This window comes from Phaenicophaeus curvirostris, chromosome 13 (assembly GCF_032191515.1).
Source record: "Phaenicophaeus curvirostris isolate KB17595 chromosome 13, BPBGC_Pcur_1.0, whole genome shotgun sequence".
Lineage (NCBI taxonomy): Eukaryota > Metazoa > Chordata > Aves > Cuculiformes > Cuculidae > Phaenicophaeus > Phaenicophaeus curvirostris.
Window position 1 is genome coordinate 13,832,970 of NC_091404.1, and position 23,816 is coordinate 13,856,785.

The 23,816-nt window shown below is 43.3% G+C and overlaps 1 protein-coding gene across 9 annotated transcripts in view; it reads right to left on the bottom strand.

Moving 5' to 3' along the window:
• Positions 1 to 204: 204 nt before the first annotated feature.
• MBNL3 (muscleblind like splicing regulator 3) overlaps positions 205 to 23,816 on the bottom strand; it is an 89,211-nt gene continuing 65,599 nt past the window's right edge. For 3 of the 9 annotated variants that reach the window (XM_069867629.1, XM_069867630.1, XM_069867631.1), the window contains exons 5-10: positions 23,493 to 23,729; positions 16,144 to 16,294; positions 13,843 to 13,878; positions 11,723 to 11,817; positions 10,169 to 10,242; positions 205 to 7,550 (exon numbers count right to left, since the gene is read on the bottom strand). In XM_069867629.1, coding sequence (XP_069723730.1) covers positions 10,186 to 10,242; positions 11,723 to 11,817; positions 13,843 to 13,878; positions 16,144 to 16,294; positions 23,493 to 23,729 — 576 coding nt within the window. In that variant the 3' untranslated portion in view covers positions 205 to 7,550; positions 10,169 to 10,185. The remainder of the gene's footprint in view (positions 7,551 to 10,168; positions 10,243 to 11,722; positions 11,818 to 13,842; positions 13,879 to 16,143; positions 16,295 to 23,492; positions 23,730 to 23,816) is intronic. The other 6 variants (XM_069867632.1, XR_011338369.1, XR_011338368.1 and 3 more) reach the window with 6 other exon arrangements.

Here is a 23,816-nt window from a genome sequence, read left to right on the forward strand (position 1 = left end):
ATTCAAAATACTGAAGGTATTTTCTGGAAAGAAATTTATTCTGTTGTTCTACACTTTAGATACAACATCGAATCAGATTCATTAGTTATTATTTTTTTACATCAGAATCTTTAAAGATCGGGACTAATAAACTGGAATTTGAAAAGCTTTGAAAGTAAACTCCTATTCATGTGTAGATATGGATCCATAAAAAAACATAACCAAGAATTTTATACACTTTATTAAAAGATCAAAAAATAAACAATAACAATATAGAAGTAACATACTAAAATGAGTAGCATTATGCACATTTCTAAAGCACGTACAAGCACTACAGCGATATAACGTGGCAAAAAGAAAAAGAAATTCAAAGCGTACACCCTGTTGGTAGCAGTTGAGGGAATGAACTATCATGTTACGAACTGAAATACTGCATTAGCCTACGCCAGTCTGGATCCCGTTATATTTTAATTTCTTACAATTCCACAGGGCTAACTGTAATAGTTTGTATATATTTTCTAAACTATACCATTAAATTGATACCTAATATTTCCCTTACTTTGTTTTACCAGAAATTCCTATGAAAGAAGAATGTGCTTCGAGGATCTACTTTACACAGTACAGGATAAATGTTTTTATATACTTAAATTAAAAGTCGACAATTTTGGAGAACAGTCTCTGTGATTTTAGTGATTTCCTAAAATACAATTTTCTATTTATAAAAAAAATAGCGGTCTGTTGTCAGGTGATAAAATAAAAGAGTGTGGGGAGTCTCCGTTTGTTCTCATGATTTAAAATAAAAATATAATTAAAACAAAGCTAATTGGAAAAAAAAATCCCATAATCCAATCAAAGAATGGTCTTATCATCCCCTCATCTGCTAGGATACAAAAGCCATGGCAACAAAATCATTTGGCTTCCACCACTATCAAATAGCATCTGTGTACAGTAATAAAGAACTGGAACCTTGTAATTCGGTGTCAGGTAATTCTCTCTGTTGTGTGTTTGGAAAAATAATTTAATTTTATTTAATAGTTGTGTTATTTTTGCATGTTTAAATATCTCGTTTGAGAGGCATGTTGAGTTATTTTTGATGACAGAGGATGTCAGTAAAGATCACTAGCAAAGATTTTAGCCGTGTTGTCATGATCCTGCTCATATACCAATGAAAAAAAATCTGACCAGCTATGATTCATTTCACATAGTGCAAAATATTTTTGTCCCATAATCCTATAAATCAGAAAGAGCTTGATTACAAAAACTGAGTATGGCAAAGAGAAGCCTTAATAGCACGGTGCCTGAATTAGCTGATTATTTCATATTAAAATCTAGGTTATTGTAACACCCATGAAGAGAGGCAACAACCGATTTATCCCCATGTTAAAGACACTGGGACCGCATGATGCTGTGGCTCTGATTTAGCAGGCCACCCACCTGAACAACCCCACGATGCAACATGGGCTGGGCTGGGCACTTACCGGCATCGCCAGGAGTCGGGACCCTCTGGGATTCCAGCAGTGCTGGCCAAAGAACAGGTCTGGGCAGTGACACCTCAGCCCCTAATCCTGGAATGGGCAGGAAAGAGAGATGGTGACAGTGGTGCCATCCCCTGCTGGTTCTGCTCTGGGCGCTCAACTCATCACTTGAGTCGGGACCAGCCTGGCAGCAAAACCACTAACCCTTCTGAAGCAAAACAGGAGCTTGGATTTTGCAAAAAAACACTTGTTCCAAACAAAAATAAATCAATCAACACAGGCCTTTCAGCTTCTCCAAATCCCATTCTGGTACTGCAGAGCCGCAGCAGCATCCACAGTGCAGTGGGAAGGGAACCAAGAGGCTGCTCACCAGGCTGGTGGGCCACGACTGCGCTCTCCTGCGGTGGCAACTCAATGGGGCTCATCAAACCCAGCCAGAAGCAGCAAGCTGGCCACACTGCCACCACCACCTCCACCTCCCTGCCCCAAAATCCATCCGGCAGTGCCATCTGAGCAGGCAGCACCTGCCACCACTGCCATGAGGCACTCGAATGCCACGGCTGTCGTACAGCAGAAGAAACCAGCCCAGGACAGCCCAAACCCACCACCGTCCATCCCCTGCTCATCAGTCCCTTCTACATTGTTACCTTGCCCTGAAAGGGTGAAAAAACCCAACAATAAAATAAGTTGCGACATTTCAAATCCCCTCTGGGATTTAAAACACTTGCTGCAACGACAATCACCTCTACCAGACACACACTCCCAGCTAGAAATAGGATTAGGTGCTAGGAAATATGTGTGTATGCCACCACGGACCTGTCAGTCCTAATGGGATTCACTGAGAATGCAACCTATTGGAAACACGACCCAGAGCGTGTTTGAAAATGTAGGGCGATTAAAAAAGAAAAAAAAAAATAATTCAAATCTTTGCTAGTGACCTTCCTAATTAATTAAGCACTGTTTCCCATTTCTCTGTGCTGCAGGTTGGAGCTGACCTGTTATCAGTCTGCTGTATAATAAGCTATGGCAAACTACAAAGCTTTTACAACAGCAAAGCAACATCATGCTTTCAGATAAGTTTTATAGCAAAAAACTCCTCCTTTTCAAAGCCTTAGTAATACCTATCTCTTTTACAAACTTTTCCTGTATTATTACAGACTTTTTATATTCAAAATAAGTTCCAAGGATTTCTTTCGTGGACTATGTACATAAGTGCAAAAAAGGTGTGTCTCACACATTCGTACACGAACTGAATCAGTTTAACTGCAGCATATTTGTATCTTCAACACTGTTACGGGGTCATTCCACAATATTTTTTTCCTTATGTACAGTTTTTGCTAATATAAATTAGTATTAAAATAGTTATATGCTTAATTATTTAGCCCTGATTGTAACGTAATCGTGTGAGTGCTCAATTTTTGAAGAAAAGAAAATTGCAGGCAGAGCTACAGTACTGAAATGGATTAATTCTGAGTTCCCACCATGTGAATGAACGTGAAATGAAAGCGAGATCGGTCACTACATTGTAAATACAGGCTGTCGTGTTTTCGAAGTGAAAATACTGTGGAATAACCCTTGCCACACAACAATTTCTACAAGCTATAAAACCTGACTCTAAATCCATGTGTTGTAAACTTCTTGACTGAAAAAGTGACGTTAAAGACACAAATTCAGCGTTCACATGGGACTTTGGGATTTTAAAAATATTCAATCATATCTTTATCTGACAGTATCGAACTGTACCTTTAACAAGCTCATACTGTTACACATCACTTTTAATTTACATGTGAAAATTTCACAAATAATGTATACAAAGGTAGCCATGTTGTAGTTTTGTTGCCATAGCAACAACAACTTAATATAATTAGTTAACAATGAATCTATCATTGTAGGAGTTACATACAAAGTTAATTTTGTTCTTAAACTGTAAACTATACAAACTAGTTATGGACTGTATTCTATACCTTACCATGCTTCAGTGTTGGTTTAGAATATAACTAAATGGGCTGAATACATGTATTAAAAACTTTAAACTTTCTCTAACTCTCCTTCAAAATTAAATTCATTAGTTACTAAAGATATCCAAAAAAAAAGCAATAACGAAAACCTTAAAAACTAATGGTAGAGAAAAATGAAAATATATGACATGAGTTAATGCGTCATAGCCTAGTAACAATGTGTTGTAGCTATATTTACATTTGGATTAGGCTATCAACTATTTTTTTTGTTTTTAAAGTTATTACAGTCTTTAACATACATTATATACTCTAAGGCCTTCAACAGGCACATGGTAAAATCAGGTCAATATCAAACTAAATCCATTCAACAGGAATGGGAAATTAGATTTTCCTCATAAATTTCACCTTTTTCAATTTTCATGTCTGTGAAATGTACAAGGGATAAACAAAACGAGGACTCCAGTTTCTCAATCATTGTGGACCCGCGTGTCCTAGAGCTGCTCTACCGCACCAGCCAGCCACCCGCCAGCTGGAGAAGACGCTTTGCCCGGCACACGCATCTCCTCCTCTGGCCAGCGGCACCCACGAGACACGTACCCATCTCCAGCGCCGCCTCGGTGGTGGTGGCCCAGCTCCGGCAGGGAGGCCCTCGCCGCGGGAAGCCAGAGCGGCTGTGGTTGGTGGCCAGCCCGGCGGTGCCACCGTTCGGGAACACGCTGAGCACACCGTGAGATGGCAGGGATGGCAGAGAGGAAAAGCGCCGCGGGGTGTTCGGGAAGGGGGCGGTGCGGGCTGGCCAGGGAGGAAAGGGTTTCTAGAACATCGCGACGTAAAAATACAGTCAAAAATCATCAGCTAGAAATTTCCAACTAAAAAACACAACTGATTGTGAAATCATGTTCCAAATTACTAAAAACACTGTATTTAACAAAAATAATCTTAAGTTTTATGAATCCATTTTATTTTAAATCCCTCTTTTATTGTCTGCTTATGTTACAGTTTAGTAGTAGTACTTTTTATTGAAACTACTAACAACCTTTTTCGTGAAAATGATCAATCTCAGCTTTCATTTTCCCTCTGCATGACCCGTTTTATCCAAGTTTCAGCATTTCTTGCATATTGTTTGCATAAGGCTGAGAGAAATGGACAAAGAGAAATAACTTTGGATAAATAAAAAATATAGGTTCATGGAAAGTGGGAAGCTTATAAAAATGTCACTAAAATTATATCGATTTAAACAAACTTACATACATCTCTTGTCAAATAAAGGATGATATTCATGCTTTTATGACATTTGTTTAGAGTCACTAACTAGCTCGGTGACTTTGTAAGAGTCTATTTAGGAAATTTATAGTCTGGCGACTTTTTTTTTTCTTTTCTTTCTTGAACAAAGAAAATTAGAGCAACATTGCACAACTAGTTTAAATAGTGCTACCTCAAAATGGCATTTTTGCCGAGATTGTTTTGAATTTGGTGAAGTTTAGTGCTTCAAGCTTTTCTTTCCTTAAACTCATTTACAAATTAACTCTAAATTTGCCAGCAATATAAAAACTGTTGTGGCACCTAATATAACTACCCTGAACATCCCTCATTGGACCTCTTTAATAAAAAATAATCCTTAAATGCTTTTTTTCAGTGCTTTAAATGTGACATGAAAACAGCTGTATTCTAGGTTTACATTCTATGCACATCTATGCCAGATGTTTAAGTCGATAAATAAAATAGGAGGTTACATCAAAGTGTCAAGATATACAAAAATCCATTTAGCACTGAAAAAATTCCAACCTCCTTGAACTCATAAAGCCATACAAGCTTGAATGCATCCTTTCTGGCTTAAGAAGATCAGCTCTGTTCTTTGTTGAGGCACTGGCACAGGTTGTGCAAAACCCATTTTTGATACACAAATAATTTCAAACAGGAAGTACTCAAATCCACTTTTTCCACTAACAACGTTATGGTTTTGGGAAACAGAAACTCAGTGGTGAAAAGAACAGGTATGCGGTCGCCAACATAAAACAGAGTCACTGATTTTAGGTAACGCTGCTGCTTGTGAACACTGATGGCTGGGAAACCTCTACGGATGCAAGTGACTGTCACAACATGGGGTTCATAAAGGAGAGTCTGGGGGAGGGGGAAGATTTTTCCCTTCTCTCAGGGTTTGGTTCAAAGCCTGCTGAAATGAACAGAGAGTTTCCTTCTGGCTCAAGGTATTTTTGAGCTGGGCTCCTCAAAGGTTCTTGCTAGGAATGAGTCTCCATGGGCTGGTGGTCAGACTCTGCTCTGGGACACACTGGTTGTGCCCTAGATGCCCCTCTATCATTTGTGGTCAGCGGAGACACACATCTAGCAAATCCTCTGTGTTCCCACTGGAGTAGAAGGGGCAAGGAAAGTCTCAAACCAAGGTCAAGGAACTTGGAAAAGAAAATACAACCCGGTTGTCAAAATTTGGCACCCTACAGGACCAATGTGAGCTCGTGGTGGCCAGCCCTCCAGACACTGGGAGCTGGCCTCTTGCTTAGCTTCAGTAATGATTATCTTTCTTCTAGCACAGAGTTTGTGGATTTACTGGAGCAAATCCATCTCCTCCATAATGCCAATGATACTGTAGAGCTACGACAGGGATGAATTTGGCTGTATCCTCAACCAAATGCATTCTGCAGCCAGATTGTTCAGCAATGCAGCGTAAAGACAGGCTGGGCTGTCCAGGGAGCACGGGCTGGAAATTGTTTTATTCATGCATATGACAAGGAGGTATTGAAAACTAGCCCTTGTTTTGTGTCAAACATTGCTCTTGATCAAGTAGAAGGTGCCAAAATACATCCACTGACCTACAGGAGCTCCATTAAGATGAATGTTTATCTACGGTAGAAAGTTTATGCTGAGCTTTTTCCTGCTTCATTACTGCTGTGTTTGCCTTAAAGAGCCAGAGATCATAGGGAAAAAAAATCACCCGCTTATGGGCAACGGTGATTAAACAATCGGTGCACACTGACAAATTTTCAAGAAGAGCCACATAAGATTTCAGGCCAAAATGTTTCAGCTTAGTGGAGACAAGCCCCTGAGCATGGCATCACCCAGCTTGAGCTAAGTCATGGCTATGGGCCCACTTCAGCTAATGGCTGGAGTTTGCTCCTCTCCAGCACAATGAGTCTTTGCTCAACCGAAGCTGTCTCACTTCACCACCTTTTTTTTTCCTGACTACACCATAAAAACAGCAAGAGAGATTGTGCGCCATTTGCAGCTGAGAATGCACTTCAATGGACAACAGAACTGCAGAGATCCCCCAATGCTTATCACCATCTCAGCAAATCGTTCCTGTCCCCTTACTAAGCGTGGGCTTTTGTGTTTTGTTTTTTTTTTCCAAAAGTTTCTAGAATCAGCTCACTGTATTGAAAGAAATACCCTGAACTGGACTACAATGACAGCTGTCCTTTCATATCACTTGTATTAAAATTTTGGAGACTCTATCTGAAGGCAAATTTTACGTGATAAAAGGAGCATTTAACACAAGCAACTTTAGCTGACATGAACAGCAAAATCCAGCAAAGGGCAGAACATTCCTGTGTCGTGTTTTTCAAGCACATAATTCCTGTTTCCCACAATAACATTTTTAGTAAAAAACAAACAAAACCCCATAAAACCTACAGTATATGAAAACTTAAGACATAACAATAATGAAAAATGGTATTGAGTATACTTGATAATGATGTACACTTTAAAACAAATCAATAGACTATGATGTAAACAAAACAGGAAGATAACACTTTAAAAACAAGACAAACATTTATCCATCGATAGTATACAGTAAACCAACAGTCCACTGTGCAGATGCACTTATCAGGATGGTAGTCATAAAATGATTAAGTGTGTTAATGTGTTATAAAAGTCTATTATAATTTTCTACTTGTATATCTCATATAACAGAGCGCTGTTTGTTAATTGTTTCTATAGTGCCTTTTTTTTTGACATTCCCATTGATCAGTTTTTGGTTAACATGTAGGCTGCAACAGGCTTACTGTAGAGGTGGTAGAGAACGAGAGAGGGAAGAGGGGATATATACAGAAAGGCCATGCGCAGCTTCCCACCAAGAAGTCCTGGTGCTCCATAATTTTACTGTTCAGAATTTCAACATGGTCTGCTGCAGCGGAAAGAAAAAAACAACAACAGAGTGAGAAGTCAGAGAGAAAAAGATCTATATTTTAATAGAAGTAATTCTAATAAGACACATCTGCATCCTCACTGCGTTGCCCAAGAGGCTGCCATTAGTATGTTGCAGAGAGAAAACATTTTATTCCCTTCATTTATTGATGTAGGGTGAAATTGCTAATAACACACTTGGCATCCTCTTTAATCTGCACTTAGGGCTTTCCATTTCCAGTGTGCTTCACACACGCTGACAAGACAATTAGTGAAAGAGGGAGGTGGGCGAATAATAGTTGTATTTTTGAGACAGGATGGCAGGTAGAGAGTGACTAATGAGAAGGCCAAAGAAATCCCTAACCACAGTTAGCTCCTGCTTCCTTTGGCAAGAGCCACTGACAGTCACATTAAAATCTGAGCCTAAGAAGCCACGAGCCAAAGGTGAATTCAGCCCAGAGACAAAACACAGACAAAGAAACCCTGGGCTCAGGCAACTGCCTTCTGGGAGCAAACTGCCTCTCTTGGGATGCTCCCGTGAAAATCCTCCGTGAAGGACCCAACGCTTTTTATCTCCTGCAGAACTAGGCTACCAGGACCTTGTCAGCCATGGAGGAAGAGGAAAAACTGCCAGAGCAGCAAGCGTTTCAATTCCTCAACTCCCACTCAGGGAGCTTTGGGAATCACCCCTCGGCACTACCCAGTGCCAACCAGGGACCTTGTCTGGCAAAACACTTGAGAACAAGCACCATTTCGCATGCTCAGCCAGTAGCATGAAATGATGTGTCCTCGAGAGATTTGCTGGCCTTTAGTTTATGCATGGACATACGTAATAACAGCTGAGGAAAAGGATCAAAACACATATGCTGCTGCATGGAAATGGTCACTGGTGGGTCTGCAAGCACTGGGGACGCTGAGGGACAATGCTCTTTTCTACCAGATTCTGAAGGTGGTTTCCGTCCTGCAGCTGCAAGGTGTAAAGAGGCCAAGTGGTACACCGGTGGCTGATGTGCGCTCACAGTGCCCTCGTGAAGAACAGGCTCCATGTCTGACCCAGGCCCTCTCCATGCCCAGTAGCTTGATCCCCAGGAAATCCCATAAAATTCAATATGTTGACCCTACTTCTTTCAAGCAGAGGTTTTTCATGGTCCTTAAAAGCATGGCCGATACTTTATTCGGAGAGACTGCACCATGTTCCCTACTTGCTACAAAAATGTATCCCATGGAAGTTCCTTGCCTAGTCTGAAATCACTACCTATTAACAGTGTGAGTTTAAGGACACACATAAAAAAGAGAAAAGAGGTGAGAAAAAAAGAAGTTTCCCGAAATAAACACTGAAAACAATCTCAAAGAGTTCAAGACTGAGGCTCTTTCCATGCAAATAATCTCCTTATCGAGTGGAACAGACTGTTTTGCATGTGTTATGGAAACGGGTTAACATGTCAGGTGTCACGTCTGTCTGTTGTTTGGGGAACAATATGCTGGGTAACACACAACATTTTCACTAATGGGGATAGTTCACTGTTCACAGCGAGACTAACAGGGGTCTGTGGCCACGGTTAGGGGGCCATTTATACATACAGTAGTATATTTAGGTCAGCAGAGATTAAGGGCCTCCACCAATATGAATAACTTCTGTTGACTGCTAAGGATATAATTACAGAATTGCTTGCCAAATTCATTACCAGCATTTAAGAACTTGCCTGTAATATGTGACCTAAAGAAGAATGGGTTGCATGTCTGTGTATACTAAATGGCCTGCATTGGGAAAATCGAGTGACCTCTTGTTGAATTGGCTGAACTGCTCTTTACTCTCTTGGGGTGAAAAAAATGCAGCGATGAACTGAAACCCTCAAGGGATTTTCTCTTGTGAACATCAGCTAACACTCAGAAATCAAAGCTGTGGAAAAAATCGCACTGCTGCTATGGCTGTGAAATAATACACTGGAAGTCAAAGGACAAACTCCTCCATTGTTCCCAATCAGGGAAACCTAGAAGGCTAGGGAAGCCCAAGATCTGCAATTAGGGTGAAGGATAGGTTGCTCGTGACATTCGTCGTGGTCTTGAACACAGACAAGGACTTCTGAAGAAACCCACCATAAGCCAGGCCCCCACTGCAGCTGAACATCAGATCTCCACTCAGCCCAAGGCAGCCTTGCAGGTGCACAGCAGCTCATGTGAACCCAGCCCTGCTTACCCCCAGAGAAGAAATATGCCACTAACAGCAAAAGAGAAATTACACCTTTTCAGCTGACTCATTACCAGAGCAGTCTCTGCCATCAAAAGTGCAAATCCCTGAGGCACCTGCAGGCAGCTGGGAGCCGTGCAGAGCAAGAGTAACCTGTAAACACAGCCCAGACTCAGGGGGATGCAAGATGGGAGGCTATGAACATTATAAACCAGATTTTTTAGATGAAAGTAAATATGGCTTGTTACAAGCCATAAGGCTGGTCTGTATCTGTGCTGCAGCTGCTGAACTCCTGTTGAGTTGGCAAAGCGTGAAGCCACTGGGATCCCACAGGCTCGGTCCCTCAGCCTGAGGCAGCCCCCCTTTTGGGTCACACAGTGTCCTTGAACAAAGCAATCCACCATAAACAGAAATACCGAAAAGGAACTTACTGTTCTACTGGGAACTTCTACATCTGTGAAACAAACATGCTGCTACTCAGTTCATCTACTGATAACTGGGATATCTACAGCAAAAAAAGACAAAGAACACAGCACATTAAAACATTGTCTTGAGATCAATCTGCTCATTCTGTCTTCAGTATCAGGTTAGTAAGTACATCAGTGTCTTATAAAACAGGATCCAATTCCCAAGATGTCTTTATTTTGTCACACATTAAGTACAACACAGCTGCATCGCTACTGATGCCTCGTGGAGTACGTAGTGATTGTACTGGGATTTTAACTCCGTAGACTACAAGTAAGACAGAAATGCCTTGAAACTATCTGGCTGAAACAGGACTCATACAGCCACAGAGCAACACTGCACAGGAATTTCTGCTTTCTTCTTATGATCAATACATGTATGAGTAAGACCTGCTCTACCTCAAAATAACAACAAAGCACAGAAAAAGACTAGCAATCTATACTGCGAGCAGTAAAACATTGCTTATAACTTATGCAGGCAAAACTTCTACTGAAAGACTCATGACCTCATGCTAGCAAAAGACTAGAGGATGTCTCCTGAGGTATTACTGACATTCGGCACGGCTAACAGCCTCCTACAGAACACAGTGACTCCCCATCTTCTTTGCAATATCTCTAAACCTGAGAGCATGACAAATAAAAATGCTAAAATTAGTATTGGGGGAGGGGGGAAATTAAAAAAAAATAAAGTATTTGAAACGTCTCTGATCTAACTGGGAAAAGTTGTGGTACACCAAATTATCAGGAAGCATCACTAGGACAGGTTGTGCATATACAGTTCAGGACTGGTGCAGAAGCAGCCATCACAACTAGTATTTTCAGAGGAAAGTTTTGGAGAGAATTATGGCTCGGCAGACATGCATGAAATCCTGTACACTTATGGCAGTGCTACATTGGCACGTACTGCACATCCAGAGTCATTTCTGTAGGGATGGGTGACACGCTATTGATGGAAATAAGCTTCAGACTTCACAGCCTTGCCCCTGATTTTTGGTTCATTTTTGGGTGGGGTTTTTTTTGTTGTTTTTAGTCCAATGTTGCAAGGTTGGGGGGGAGGTCACTTTGTGTTTTCACTTCCACTTTCCAGCCAGGAGAGGACATGTCAAAATACCACAGGGAAGGATGCTTGGAGCTGGAGTGGTATTTCTACTTGAGACTGAAAGCAGAAGTGCTGCAGGTCTGGCACAACAATGTGGTCAGGAGGAGTTTTACAGCCTGGTTTTTGAGGGTTGGGGCGGGGGGGGGCTGCTTTTGGAGAAGCGTCTGCACCCTGCCAATCGCCCATCCCTACGCTCCGACCGGGCTCACCGCCCATCCCGCACACGGCAGGACCGGCCGGTGCCCCCTCACTGATCCCCAGACACACACACGCGCGCGCGCACACACACACGCTGCCTCTGCACGCCTGAGCCTGCGCCGAGCCAAGCAGGTCGGGAAGGCGCTTGGCCCCGCACAGGATCCGGCCCTCGCCTGGTCCTCGAGATCTGAACACGTGAAAGAAAGCCATTGAAAGGGCCAAACCTGATTGGCGGTAGCTGTTGCAGCGAAGGGGACGCTGGTGGCAGGAGTTGTTGCTGCAGACACAGTGGTGGGCGTAGCACCGTGCATCATGGGCACTTTCGGAAGGGAACCATGGAAGCGACATACGGGAGGGTGGAGCGTATATTTTTTTGGTTTGTTTTTTGTATTTTTTTTTTATATATAATGTAACCATGGCAACATGTGGTGGATTTGGGGGCGTGGCAGGAATCACAGCAACAAGCCATGTGACATCGTCATGAAGGACACATCGGGGCGCAGCATGCAATCACAGTGCAAAGCAAGACAGCGTTGGGAAAAAAAATAAACAAGAGAGAAGGGGAAAAGCCAATTACAATTATAATTAAGGAAAAAACCAAAACATTCTCAACACTTAGTACATTTATAAGCAGAACAATGATGTATTAGACTCCGAGGGCCAAATTTCCAAAGGGGGGAGAGGGTGGGTGTGCTAGCAAAAGCCCACGTCAGCTCACACCCATGGGGAGTTAGACACAGCCAGTGCACGTTCCTTTGGGTGGGGACATTTTGGCAAGCGCACCCTCCCACCCACCTGGAAAAGCTTGTCCCCTTCCCTCCCCACCCTGTCCCCGCCAGCAACCAGAGGTACATGATGCACTTTGTAGTGGCCGCTGTGGCCCTTTCACTGGATTTTCTCACCTCTCTCTAGTGGGAATAATGTTTCGGCACAGGACAGAGCTGGAGGCACTGCAAACGAGCGTCTGGCAGCCCGAGCTCGCATGCTTTCTTTCCACCCTAATTCTACAGCATTTGGCAAAACTCCCCTCTTGCGGGGTGGGAGGGGTAGAGAGGGGAGGGGGCCAAGAGGCAGAAATACACGAATGCATCTGAACAGCTGCAATTTGCAGAAAGAGCAACCGAAAGGACAACACGGCAGCAGGGAGCTTGGCAGCCTCCTGAAGCTGCGCGTCCCACAGAGCACAGTGCTGGAAGGGATGCTCTGGGGCACACACAGGCACTCCCCAAGTGCAGCGGGGGTTTGCGGGGCCAGCGAGCCCGTGGAAAGACCCAGCTGTCCCTGCAAACATGCAGCGGGGAAGCAGACTTGCCTTCCCCTCCACAGATAGGGCTGGCCCCGGGAGCGTGTGTGCCTGCAGGCTGGGCACACTCCAGCCACAGGATGCTGGAGCGTGTGGGGGTTGGGGTTTTCTACAGGCAGGTATGTGTTTGAAGGGCTCAGCTCCCCGTCATGCAAGCAGTGTGTCCTCCCTGTGCTATAGGGATGGGGAGGTTTGAGAGCAGAATGCTTAGCCATTCTTGCCAAAGCTTTCAGACCTGCTCCCCGAAAGCTCCTGCTCCCGCCTCTCTCCCTCTGGCTGAAGCAGGCATACACCTGGATGCTGTCAGTCTTGTATAACCTTGGTTGGAGGATGAAAGCTCAGCTTTCACCCTGCTGTGCCCAAAGACCTGCACAGGTTCCCAGTTAAGACCTAGACTCTGAGCCTGAAGGTACTGGATCCCTGCAGCAGCAGCGAGCATGTACTCAGTCCTGTCGCCTCACTGTATCCCAGGTGCGCCAGCAGCGGTATCTCCCTAGGTTCCTTGTACCTGCACAGCTGACACTCCACTAGAGATGCATCTTCAGTCGGTTCACAGCTTAAGCCCTGCTTCTCTTGCTGTACAAGCAGTGCCCTGCTCTGGCAGAAGGGCTGACCCCAAATGTGTCCCTCCTTAGTGCGTTTATTAATCCAGACTCCTAAAATGTTCTCAGAAGGAAAACCGAAAATCCAAACTCTAATGCACCTGATGTCTGACACAAAAAATTAAACCAACAGGATTCTCGCATTGCTATTTCCTTTTGTTGAATGACTTAAATGGGTTGTAAAGACATTAACGTGACAAATTTTTGTCTCTGCAGCAAAACTAAATAGAGGTGGGAACGCATCACCTTGAATTCTCTTATTAGTCACACAAAACACTGCACTGCACAGAAATTAAAAGGGATACAACCATTTAAGCCTCAAAGAAGACAGCGGATAGACAGTCACACCACTCAGCCACCCAGGTTCTCACTGATGCATACTAACTTGCTGTCTCTTTTAGATTAGGAAAAGTTGAGAAGTTTGTGTAGAAAAACCTACCAACGCTTGCAGTGGGTGTCATGCACAGAACTGACCCTGCACACCATGCATTGAAGCGTGGAAAGATGAACAAAAGGGATATTTCATTAGTGAAGCTTCAGTGTTAGAAATCACTTTAACTAAAAAGCAGGTATTCTCTCTGCAGCATTCAGTATTTAAGCACATGCAAACAGATTCTGCATATTGCTACGTAAATAGTTTAAACTCAGTTTTAAGAGATCATAGCAAACCAAATTAATTCTTGAATTCTTGGGTAGAAGAGAACATCTTTCTTCTCACACCCTGGTATTACATTACACAATATATCCTAGAAATCAGGATTGCTTGTTTTTTTTTTTTTTTTTGTTATTATGCTGATTTCTTTCGGATTGCGTCAGCAGAAATAAAATTGCCCTTAGAGGAACGTTGCACTCATGTTAAAATCGACTTTCCAAAAGCAATTTACTCCTGCAAGCAGGGACCAGGATTCAAAGTCTCTAGTTTAAGCTGAAAGTGGCAGGTGTTTTCTGGACTTGAAACAATTGTAGTGATGATGCTATTTCCAAAAGACATCTTGACTTTCCCCCATGGCAACCCATGATGCTGATCTCTCAATAACTGAACAGGACAAAACTAAGGAAAGCAACAGCTGGATTCCCATCCCCACGGTGTGAGCTGCCATGTGCCACTTCCCTGTTTCGCTTTCCAAAGGCTGAGACCAGATCTGCAGTCTGATGCATATGGGAAAATGGGGATGCGTAAAGTAAATTCATCAGAGATCTGTCCTCTGACTGGAAATTTGCTGCTCTGCCCAGCATTAATGTCCTCAGACGAGAGCAGGTGCCAGCAAATAGACCTGTTACGCATCAGCCCTGCATGTAATTTCATTGCCATGAGACAGGGCACAAAGCATAGTCAGAGTGCTGGGTAAAAGCTAATTTACAGTGCTTGCATCAGAAATGTGCATCCTTATGTCAGCTTTGGCAACTGCAACCTCAAGGAAGAGGAGTGTGTAGCCAGCTCGGAGATTTGGCGTTCTCGGAGGTGTCAGTGTTTCCTGAAGCATTTTGCTTGGCACCTAGAAGAGTGCAGTAAGGTCAGCTCAGCCCATACCCTCCAAAAGCACTTTACTGAGCACACAGTGTGGGGAGGCTGCTCCACCTCTGTGTCTCTCCAGACAAGACTCTGCTTCTCTGGAAGAACATCTTGGCAGCTGCTGAGTTCCGAGTGTCTCCAAGTGCTCTCAGAATAGGTAAGACACATGAGCATAGAGTTTAGATCTCTTTTCTCTGGACCTGTGCTCACATCTGAGACAAAGTCTGGTCTCAGTACAGGACTGCCTCTAAAGCTTTTCCCCTGACTCAAAGGAATGGCAAGGCCAAGGTGCAGGTCCACTGTGTGTCTATTTGTTTTTGTAGATGTCATCTGGCAAGTGAATACAGCATTAAAGATTAAAAGCAGCGGGTGTTTGGTTTTTTTATGATGCTCTGCAATGATAATAATGATACTAAAACCCCAGCTATCAACTCTGGAATATTCCTAATTCAGCCACTTATAAGACTTACTACTCTAAGCAGGTTTTGTTTTTCATTTGCCTGCAGCGAACAGAGTTTAATTGGCTCGTCAGCAGTCACATCTGCCATGTCACTATTTCCAGTCCTACGTGAATTACTGAACTGCACCTTCCAATTTTAGTCTGAGACCTTAAAGGAACAACAAAAGCTGGGAGTTAAATTGCTTTTAAAAAGCTTAGGCTATCGTACTGGTCAAAAGACAAGCAAGAGGGAAATATATGCCTTTAAAGAGGATTATGTAATTTGTATTTACTAAAGACAAACTGTTCCCTCTATAAACATCATGGCTGCTGGAATAAGTAGGTCACTGAGATAGGAGCTCAGAAAGATACCTGCAGCTTCAAGCAAGCAGGCATAGAAGTCCACAAGACATTTTAACATGAGTCCATGAGTGCTACGCAAGAGTCAAAGAATTAATTTGGGATTAACCAGTTGAACCATAAGGAGGAGGAACAGAAAGTATGAATTCAAGAAACATGCAGATAATTTTTCTTAGTTCGACTGCTTAAAAAGACCCAAAACCAAACAAAAAAGACTAAGAAGGGATTTTTACAAGTGAAAAGCTCTGAATTGTAGTAGTGAAGGAAAAAAAATTCAAACAACAAATGTTAACTTTTCATACATTTTTAACATGAAACTACACACCAATATTCTTTTGCTAAGGACTCTTAGAAATCTGCTCATTAGCTCAATGCCTAGGTCATAAAAAACACAACTATGATGCTGGGCTAAGCAAGGAGACACTTACCTGTAGGGATGAATGTAGGCTGTTGCAACTGCATGTTGGCTAGAGCCTGTTGGTAGTGGAAAACGCTTGGGTTAAAGACTGTGGTGGCACCATTGTTTTTTTCAAGTGCTGGCCTCTTTGGTAAAGGTTGAAGTGCACCAGGCGGCAGGGCCTGTGGATAAGGGAGTCATTAAAGACAAGTGGAATAAAAAAAGGGACCCAGATGTAGATCAAGCATGCAATAAATAATGGGAGGGTCATGGCCGCAAATCACCTGCAACTGGGTCAACTTAGGGAGATGGGAAAGAGAAGAGCAGCTAAATCACAGTAGAAGTAATAGGTGAAACCACAACTTCACTAGAAAAGCAGTTAGTAGATGCACCAGGAGAAGGGGTAGAGTTGAGAAGGAGGAGGGATTCTAAGGGAACTTTTCAGCAGGACTGACTTGGGCACAGGGAAAAAAAAACATGAGGAGAAGGAAGGGGAGAGGTGATCACCTGGACAGGACACTACCAAGAGCAGTTGCAGGCAACAAGCATTTAAAAAAAATACCAGCTAAGAGACCTATAGTAGATGACTATTTAAAACCAAGAAGATTAGCATAACAATAAATGCTGTGGAAGTAAAAAGGGAAGCTTGCCTCTGCGTGTTTCAACACCTGCCTACATGTATGTGTGGAAGGATGGAAGCGTGCAGCTGACCCATGTGTCCAAGTAATAAAGCAGGAGCTGTTGCCAATTACAGGCATAACACTAAGTTCATAGGAAAATGCAACATGACCAAGAAGAGGCCTGATTCTCCACCGCCCGCACCAGTGGCACAGCTCACCACCAGCAGATTTGGACTTGCTCCCAATTTTTAGAAGGCCTCCAGCAGTTAAACATTGCTTGCTCATTATTAACAGTGGAAAAAGCCATTGACAAATCTGTTGTTAAAAGAAGATTTGGGTGGGCCCTGCTATCAGGCAAATCCTGTCTTTTTGTTCTATCACACCACTGAGCTTCTTCCAGCCTGTCAAACCTGTTTCATGAGCAGACTTGGTAAAAACCATTAACTCAACTCAGGAACTTTTCTCAGTGAGTTACTCATCATTCACCCAAGCATGTCTCAACAGCAAAGTAGTGTGTCAGGTTCTTAGGAGACAGGAATGTTTCTAATAATTTACAGCTTTTCATTGTACTCAAGTAGAAACCACATTTTTCTCTCCATACTGTGATAGAAAAGGGTCCTTTTTAATTATGCCCTGCAGTCCTTTTGCACGTAACACTCCTATTGACGTCAATGAGATTTGCGCACGTGGAATTCATGCAGAATCAGGTCATTTCTGCCTAGTTGTGTTAGTCTATATCACACAGCAAAGCAATGGCTGAAAAATAGGGTTATCACTCCTATTTTTTTAATAGGTGACAGTGAAGGACAAGTAATAGAGGAGGTTTAGGTAATGATGGGTTAAGGCTACAAACACAGTGCTCGGAAGAGAGGACACAAGTAAAGAGATTTTAAGGTGTTACGAATATCAACATACAACAGAAAATAAGTGAAAGCTTGCAAGTTTGTCACCATCTAGAAACAGGTTTCACTTTAGATTTAATTTGCTATAGGAGACTGCTCATCTGAGAAATGTTAAGCAAGATACTTCCAGGCAAAACATTACTCCATCCTATTGTTATTCACGTGGTGGTTTTAATATTTAAAAAAAAAAAAAGAAAGAAAATTAGAAGAAGAAATTACATTTGCAAAACTGCTCTCAGACATGCACACATCCTCTGCTAATGCCAGCAGGCATTCAATGCCAGCATTAGGACTTAATCTTCCCAGATTTCTCCTGGCTAGTACCAAAAGACAGCAGTCAAACACGGGACAACATTCTCAGACACAGATACCAAAATCTTTTGCTTAAGATCTGTATTCTAGGATGAGATCTTTTAGGTAAAGATCTAAGAGTTTCCATTTCCAGGGGAGCCTTCATTGATATCAATGTTAAATCTGACTGTATCTACATCTCATCTGTTTAAGGATGGCTACATGAATGCTCCTCCAGGCACAGGACACATCTGCAACTTGTAGAGACTGGAGTAGCTCCACTGCCATCAAAGGTGTTTTACAGATTTACAGTGACTTGCCGCTTAAATTCATGCTCCTTACTGTGCCTCACTGCAAAGCATTCTTTTTCAGACACTTCCAAAATCTGTCTCAGAAACAAAATTACTAATTATAGCAAAGCAACTGTGCCAGACATAATGGACTTCTGACTCCTTGCTTCTTGGCCAAAGGCTGTCACCACCCCAAAAAGCCCATTGTCCATAACGGCAGTGCCAAAAGCAGAACAGCGGATGGCTTTGAGGCCTTGCTGTGCTGTTCTGGCTCTTTACACACAGGACAATTCCAGAGCCCAGCACTGCAGTCAGAGGGAGCATATAAACACCAGCCACAAGGACACTAAGGTCCAAGAGACCACCACATTGTCTAACATCACCCTTCCTCCTTACTCTGCTCCAGCCCCTTGGGAACAAGGGAGAGAAAGGAGCTCTGGCAGTCCCACTACTGCTCCCTGAACAGCACCTTCGGGAAACGCTGAACAGCAGCTGGGTGGAAAAGCCCAAATAAATGCAACATTTCCAGAGTCTTCTAAAGAAACAAGCACACTGTAGCAGTTGTTGTGCAGCTGGAAGGCCAGCTCTGCCATGTAGGGTCTGTAGGCACAGGAGCCAGAAGCCCATCTCAATATGTTTCTGGCAATGGGAGAGTCCTCATCACATTTTGACCATACCCAATCCTGCAGCAGGTGCTTCTCCACTGCAGAACAGAAACAAGACTAAACCTCTGTAGCAAATAACTTACTTGGTGAGTTCATTTCATCCTGCTGCTTGTGATTTCCCTATGGACAAGCTCTGACCATCAAAGACGTAGAAGTAGCCTTCAACAGTAAGTTTTCCTGACTTTCTTTTTAGCACGTGTGTTTGTGTGCACACATGGGTAATCAACATAGACTTAATTCAGTTCAATCCTTGTAATAGCACATACTGATCCCAATGAACAATTCCCACTACAAAAAATGCCACATTTTTCCATTTAAAAAATGCTGAATTCCCATTTTCAGGCTGGGAAAGCCACATTCTTGCTGGGACATGTGCATCTGAACAAAGAGGTCTGTGCCACTTCTCTACATGGCATGGAAAGCAATCCTTCAGTATGACTGACAGATAAAAACACACTGCATGCCAAAGTCAAAATTTCCCACATGCTGGTTAACAGCCCTCTCTTAATATTTTTTGCAAGACGAGAACTGGATTAAATCTTTGCAACAAACGATTTAATTGCATCGCAAAGTTCCCCTCTGATCATTATCTCCTGCAAGCAGATCACAGCTTCACCCCTTTGCACTTAGCAAAGAGAAGCTGGGTGTGCATCTGGCTTGCTGCTTCAGTCCAATGCACAACAAATACAAAATGATCTGAGAGAGGGCAAAGGTAGCATCCATTCCCTGGCAAGCAGAAGAAGCAATCTGAGCAGTTCCCTATGAAGATTATACATGCTCTTATCACTACTGTGAATCCTTCTCTAGTATAGCCTTCCCAAAGGGTTCAGAAGAGGCAACATATTCCAACAACATGGTTGCAAACCTTTAGATGTTTGAGAGCAGGAAGACTATTAAAAATAACTTATCTGATGGGGTTTTGTTCAGCAGGGAAGGTCAAGAGGGCAGGGGAGCTGAAGGGCCTTCCAATTCTCTGCTAAATTGCATCTCCTCAGAGGTGGCATTTTGAGAGGGCAGCGAGGCACCATGCAGGTCACTGTCACTCGCTTTGGGACTGCATCTGTGCCAGCCACGAGTGGTGGGGAGTGAGAGGATGTTATACCATTTACAGCACAATTCCACAACTGCTGGCGGAAGCGGGTCCCTAGCAAAGTTTCCTACTGCTGATGCTTAAAAATCTGATAAGGAAGTTTCTTGACTACTTAAAAAAGGCCAAACCCAAGCCTCCAGAGGGGAAGGGGAGTGGACCAGTCTTTGCTTCTTAGCTCTGGGAACAAGGAGCAACACCAGCTTGAAGGTTTCAGGGCTCCTCTTTGTCCACTCTTCCCTTTCCCCACTACAGCTGAGTGACAGGAGTTGGGGTTTTTTTAGGATGTACTGGAGCCCTCATTACTTGGGGTGAATGAGAAGGAGTTGTCTTCTGCGGAGCTAGGACTGACAGCAGACTGGGAGGCTGGCTTTTGCCTTGCTCTGAGTGTCAGGAAAAACAGGTAAACCACATTTGAGACTCACAAAGTAACTGAAGTTAGCTTATATGAAGAGAGCTTGCAGACAGAAGCCTGAGGAGCAGATCCTGTGCCCAAGACTGACGTAAAAGACACCCAAAACGAGATCCCTTTGCTGGGGACACTGAGGTACAGGGGGAGGAACCAGAGTGAGAGCCAGCTGCAGAGCAGCCATCTCCCCATTCACTGAACACATGACCAAAGTCCTGCACTGCATCTGCTTCAGTTACCAGCACAGATCTCTGAGAGCGCTGCTTAGCTATCTCCCTCCTAAATGCGATTTGTGCCTATTGCACAGAACACCCTTCTGCAGGGAGTAACAGTCAGGCACTGCCAGGCGAGGCTGAGCTGCTAGGCACACCACAGAAATCTGATGGATCTGGCCTGCACTGCCCAGTCCTCTGGCACATCCAGCACACTTCAGGCCTAATGAGTTAAACTCTCACAGAAAAATCACATCATGACTCCAAAGCTGCCACTGTTTGGAAAAACACTTCAAAACCCAGAGTCGCCTCCCCCAAAGATTATTCACTGCCTCCAGAACACATCCAGGTTTCATCCAGGAGGCAAAGCTCAGACAGTTAATGGATGGTGTGTGGGGCACAGGACTGGCATGTCTGAACGCACACTGCAACATTTCTGGCTGGGATGGGCAGTCTCCCCAGGCACTAACACAACAGACCAAGCGCAGAAGGCTTTCATGCAGACTAAGATGGTTACGTGCTAAGCGAGAAGGTGAAAGGTCCAAGTACCAGGTCAAAGGTTGCCTCGAGCGGTCGCTTCAGTGATCTGACAGCTGGCTGAGTCTTAATTAGCAGGCAGCGAGCACATGATGGCAATGGGCCGGGGAGGGGGGTCAAGCACAGTAACAAAAACAGCAAGCAGAGGTGTGTCAACAGAGAGCAACATTTTGGGGATGCGAAGAGAGGAAAAAAAAAAAAGAATGCATTATACAATATATTAAAAAGACGAGGCATGCACAACGTGTGGTGGCTGAGTAATTACTTGGCCCAGCAGCTAGTCAGCTATTTTAACCTGGTAAATTTTAAAACTAATGTCATCACAGGACATGTGCTTTAGAGAATCTTCACTGCAGCTGGCACAGCAGGACAGGAGCCTTCAGGGATTAGCGCCTACAAGTGGACTTGCACCAGGCTTTGAGCCCTCATTCTGCAGCTACACACCTCACGGAGGTCAGGAGGAGCACTGGTGGCAAGGGAAGGACCACCAGTAAAGATGGGAGGCTCAAGCACATGCTGAACTGGGGACTGAGCTTGACCCACTGCACCTGACTGTGCTGCACTGCCGTCTGCCAAGCAGGAGGAAAGCTACTACTTGTGCTTGTCAAGTGACTGCAGGATTGGGTTCCTCAGAAATACCTTCAGAATTTAGATTTGAAGTCGTTCCAAATCTACTTTAGAAGGTACACACGTTTGTCTGGCATATGCTTTTTGATCCAATAAAACTGGGCACCATTCTTCCCTTTATTAAAGTACCTTCAACAGGTACAGTAAATGCATAAAACCTTGAAAAGTCAATGAATAATGTAAGCTGTTTTGGTAGCAGGGGTGATGCAACAAGCCATCAATAAATATTTTAAAGATCCTAGTTAGCAGCATACAAATAAGGTTAATTACATTTTTAAGAGAAGCCAGCAGCATGAATAAAACATGCACTGGCTTTGGTTAAGCAGCAGTGTCCTAGATAATTAGTGAAAAAGTAAAGATTCAATTGTAAAAAACACAAGAGTTTCGTTTCAGAAGGTTCTTTTTCAACAGACCTGGGCTGTTGTTTCAACAATAATAAAAAGAGAAAGAAATCTAATAAATAAATTTTGCAGGTCAAATAAATATTGCGGTACAAACTGATTCTTCAAATTACATTCCAGGTAATACCAATGCTACAAGGAGGGCAGCTGTTTAATTTCTAGAATCCTCCCAGTTTTGTATTACATTTCACCATGAATGAAATGCAATTTCTTTCATTGCCTTTTAAAAAAAAACACATCTAGAAAAATCTCAGTACCCTTACTTATATATCAAAAAGGAGGCAAAGACCTTTACAGCATGCGTTATAAAATAAAAAAAATGATGGAATGGGTGAGGTTTGAAGGTGCCTCTGGAGATGACCTAGTCCAACACCCTGCTCAAAGTAGGGTCAGCTACAGCAGCTTTCTCAGAACCGCGCCCAGGAAAGTTCTGAGTATCTCCAAGGATGGAGCAACCTGTTGCAGTGTTTGATCACCCTTCATGGTAAATAAGTTTTGACTTATGTTTAAATGGATTTTCTTATATATAATTTTGTGCCAATTCCCTCTTGTCCTTCCACTGGGTACCAGAGAGAAGAGTGCATCCACCTTCCTACTTCCCCTATCAGGAATTTATACACATGGGTAAGATCCCCAGGCTGACTGTCCCAGCTCTCTCATCTCTGGAATAAACAGTTGCTATTGAACTGAATGGCAAACATTTACTTCAATGAGGTATTTGAGCTGGTAAGCCTTCCTTGACTCATTTTCAGAATTGTAGGTATTAGAATCACAATTCAAATTAAAATGCAGGCAGGACCATCCCTACCAGGTTCAAAGTATCAAACAGGCCAGGAAATTACTCTTGGTTTGCACCTTGGCCTTTTACTGAGCCTTGACAAAGGTACCAGGCACAAGTTTCCTAAGCCTGAACAACTGATACCTTGCTTGCTTTTAAGTCAGTGCAAATTTTGCTACTGACTTCAACAGGCTAAGATCTCCCTGCAAAAGGTGTATTATGGGATGGGCAGTCTTTGCTTTCATTGTGTACTGAGGAAGCTAAACTGACACCTATGACTTAGCCAGGGTAGGTGATGGTTCCAGGTGCTGCTGTACTTGTGTTCATGTCACCTCGTGATGTCATGTCAGAAAATCACCGTTGAGATGTACTGTGCCACTGAGGGCTTCATGCTACGGTGAGCACAGAGAAAGGATGAAGAGATATGATTCAGACTGCACATGCTCTCGGCATTCTAGTCAGCCATTTACAAAGCACTCTATACTTGTCCACAAATGACACGTATGACACAAACGAAATCTCTTAGCAATGGAAATACAGCTCGGTAAGAGCTCTACTTACCATCGCAGCTGCAGCTGTCTGGTTCACCTGGTGTTGAGCTGCCTTGATTTTGGCTTGCAGGTGTGCAGGGGGATGAAAGTACTTGCATTTCTCCCTAGAGCATCGACCTTTGATGTAATCCATGCAAACTGTAACAGTATTTTCATTTGTGTCTATCATTGCAATATCTATAGGGTGAGCATAGCGGCAATCATTCTCACCACGTGTGCAATTTCCACGCTGAAACTCTCGACAAACCTTAAAAGAAAGTCACATTGTTGAGCAGAACAGGAAGTTACTCCTCATTCAGTATTTTCAACACAGAATATCAGTTCAGTTGGCAAC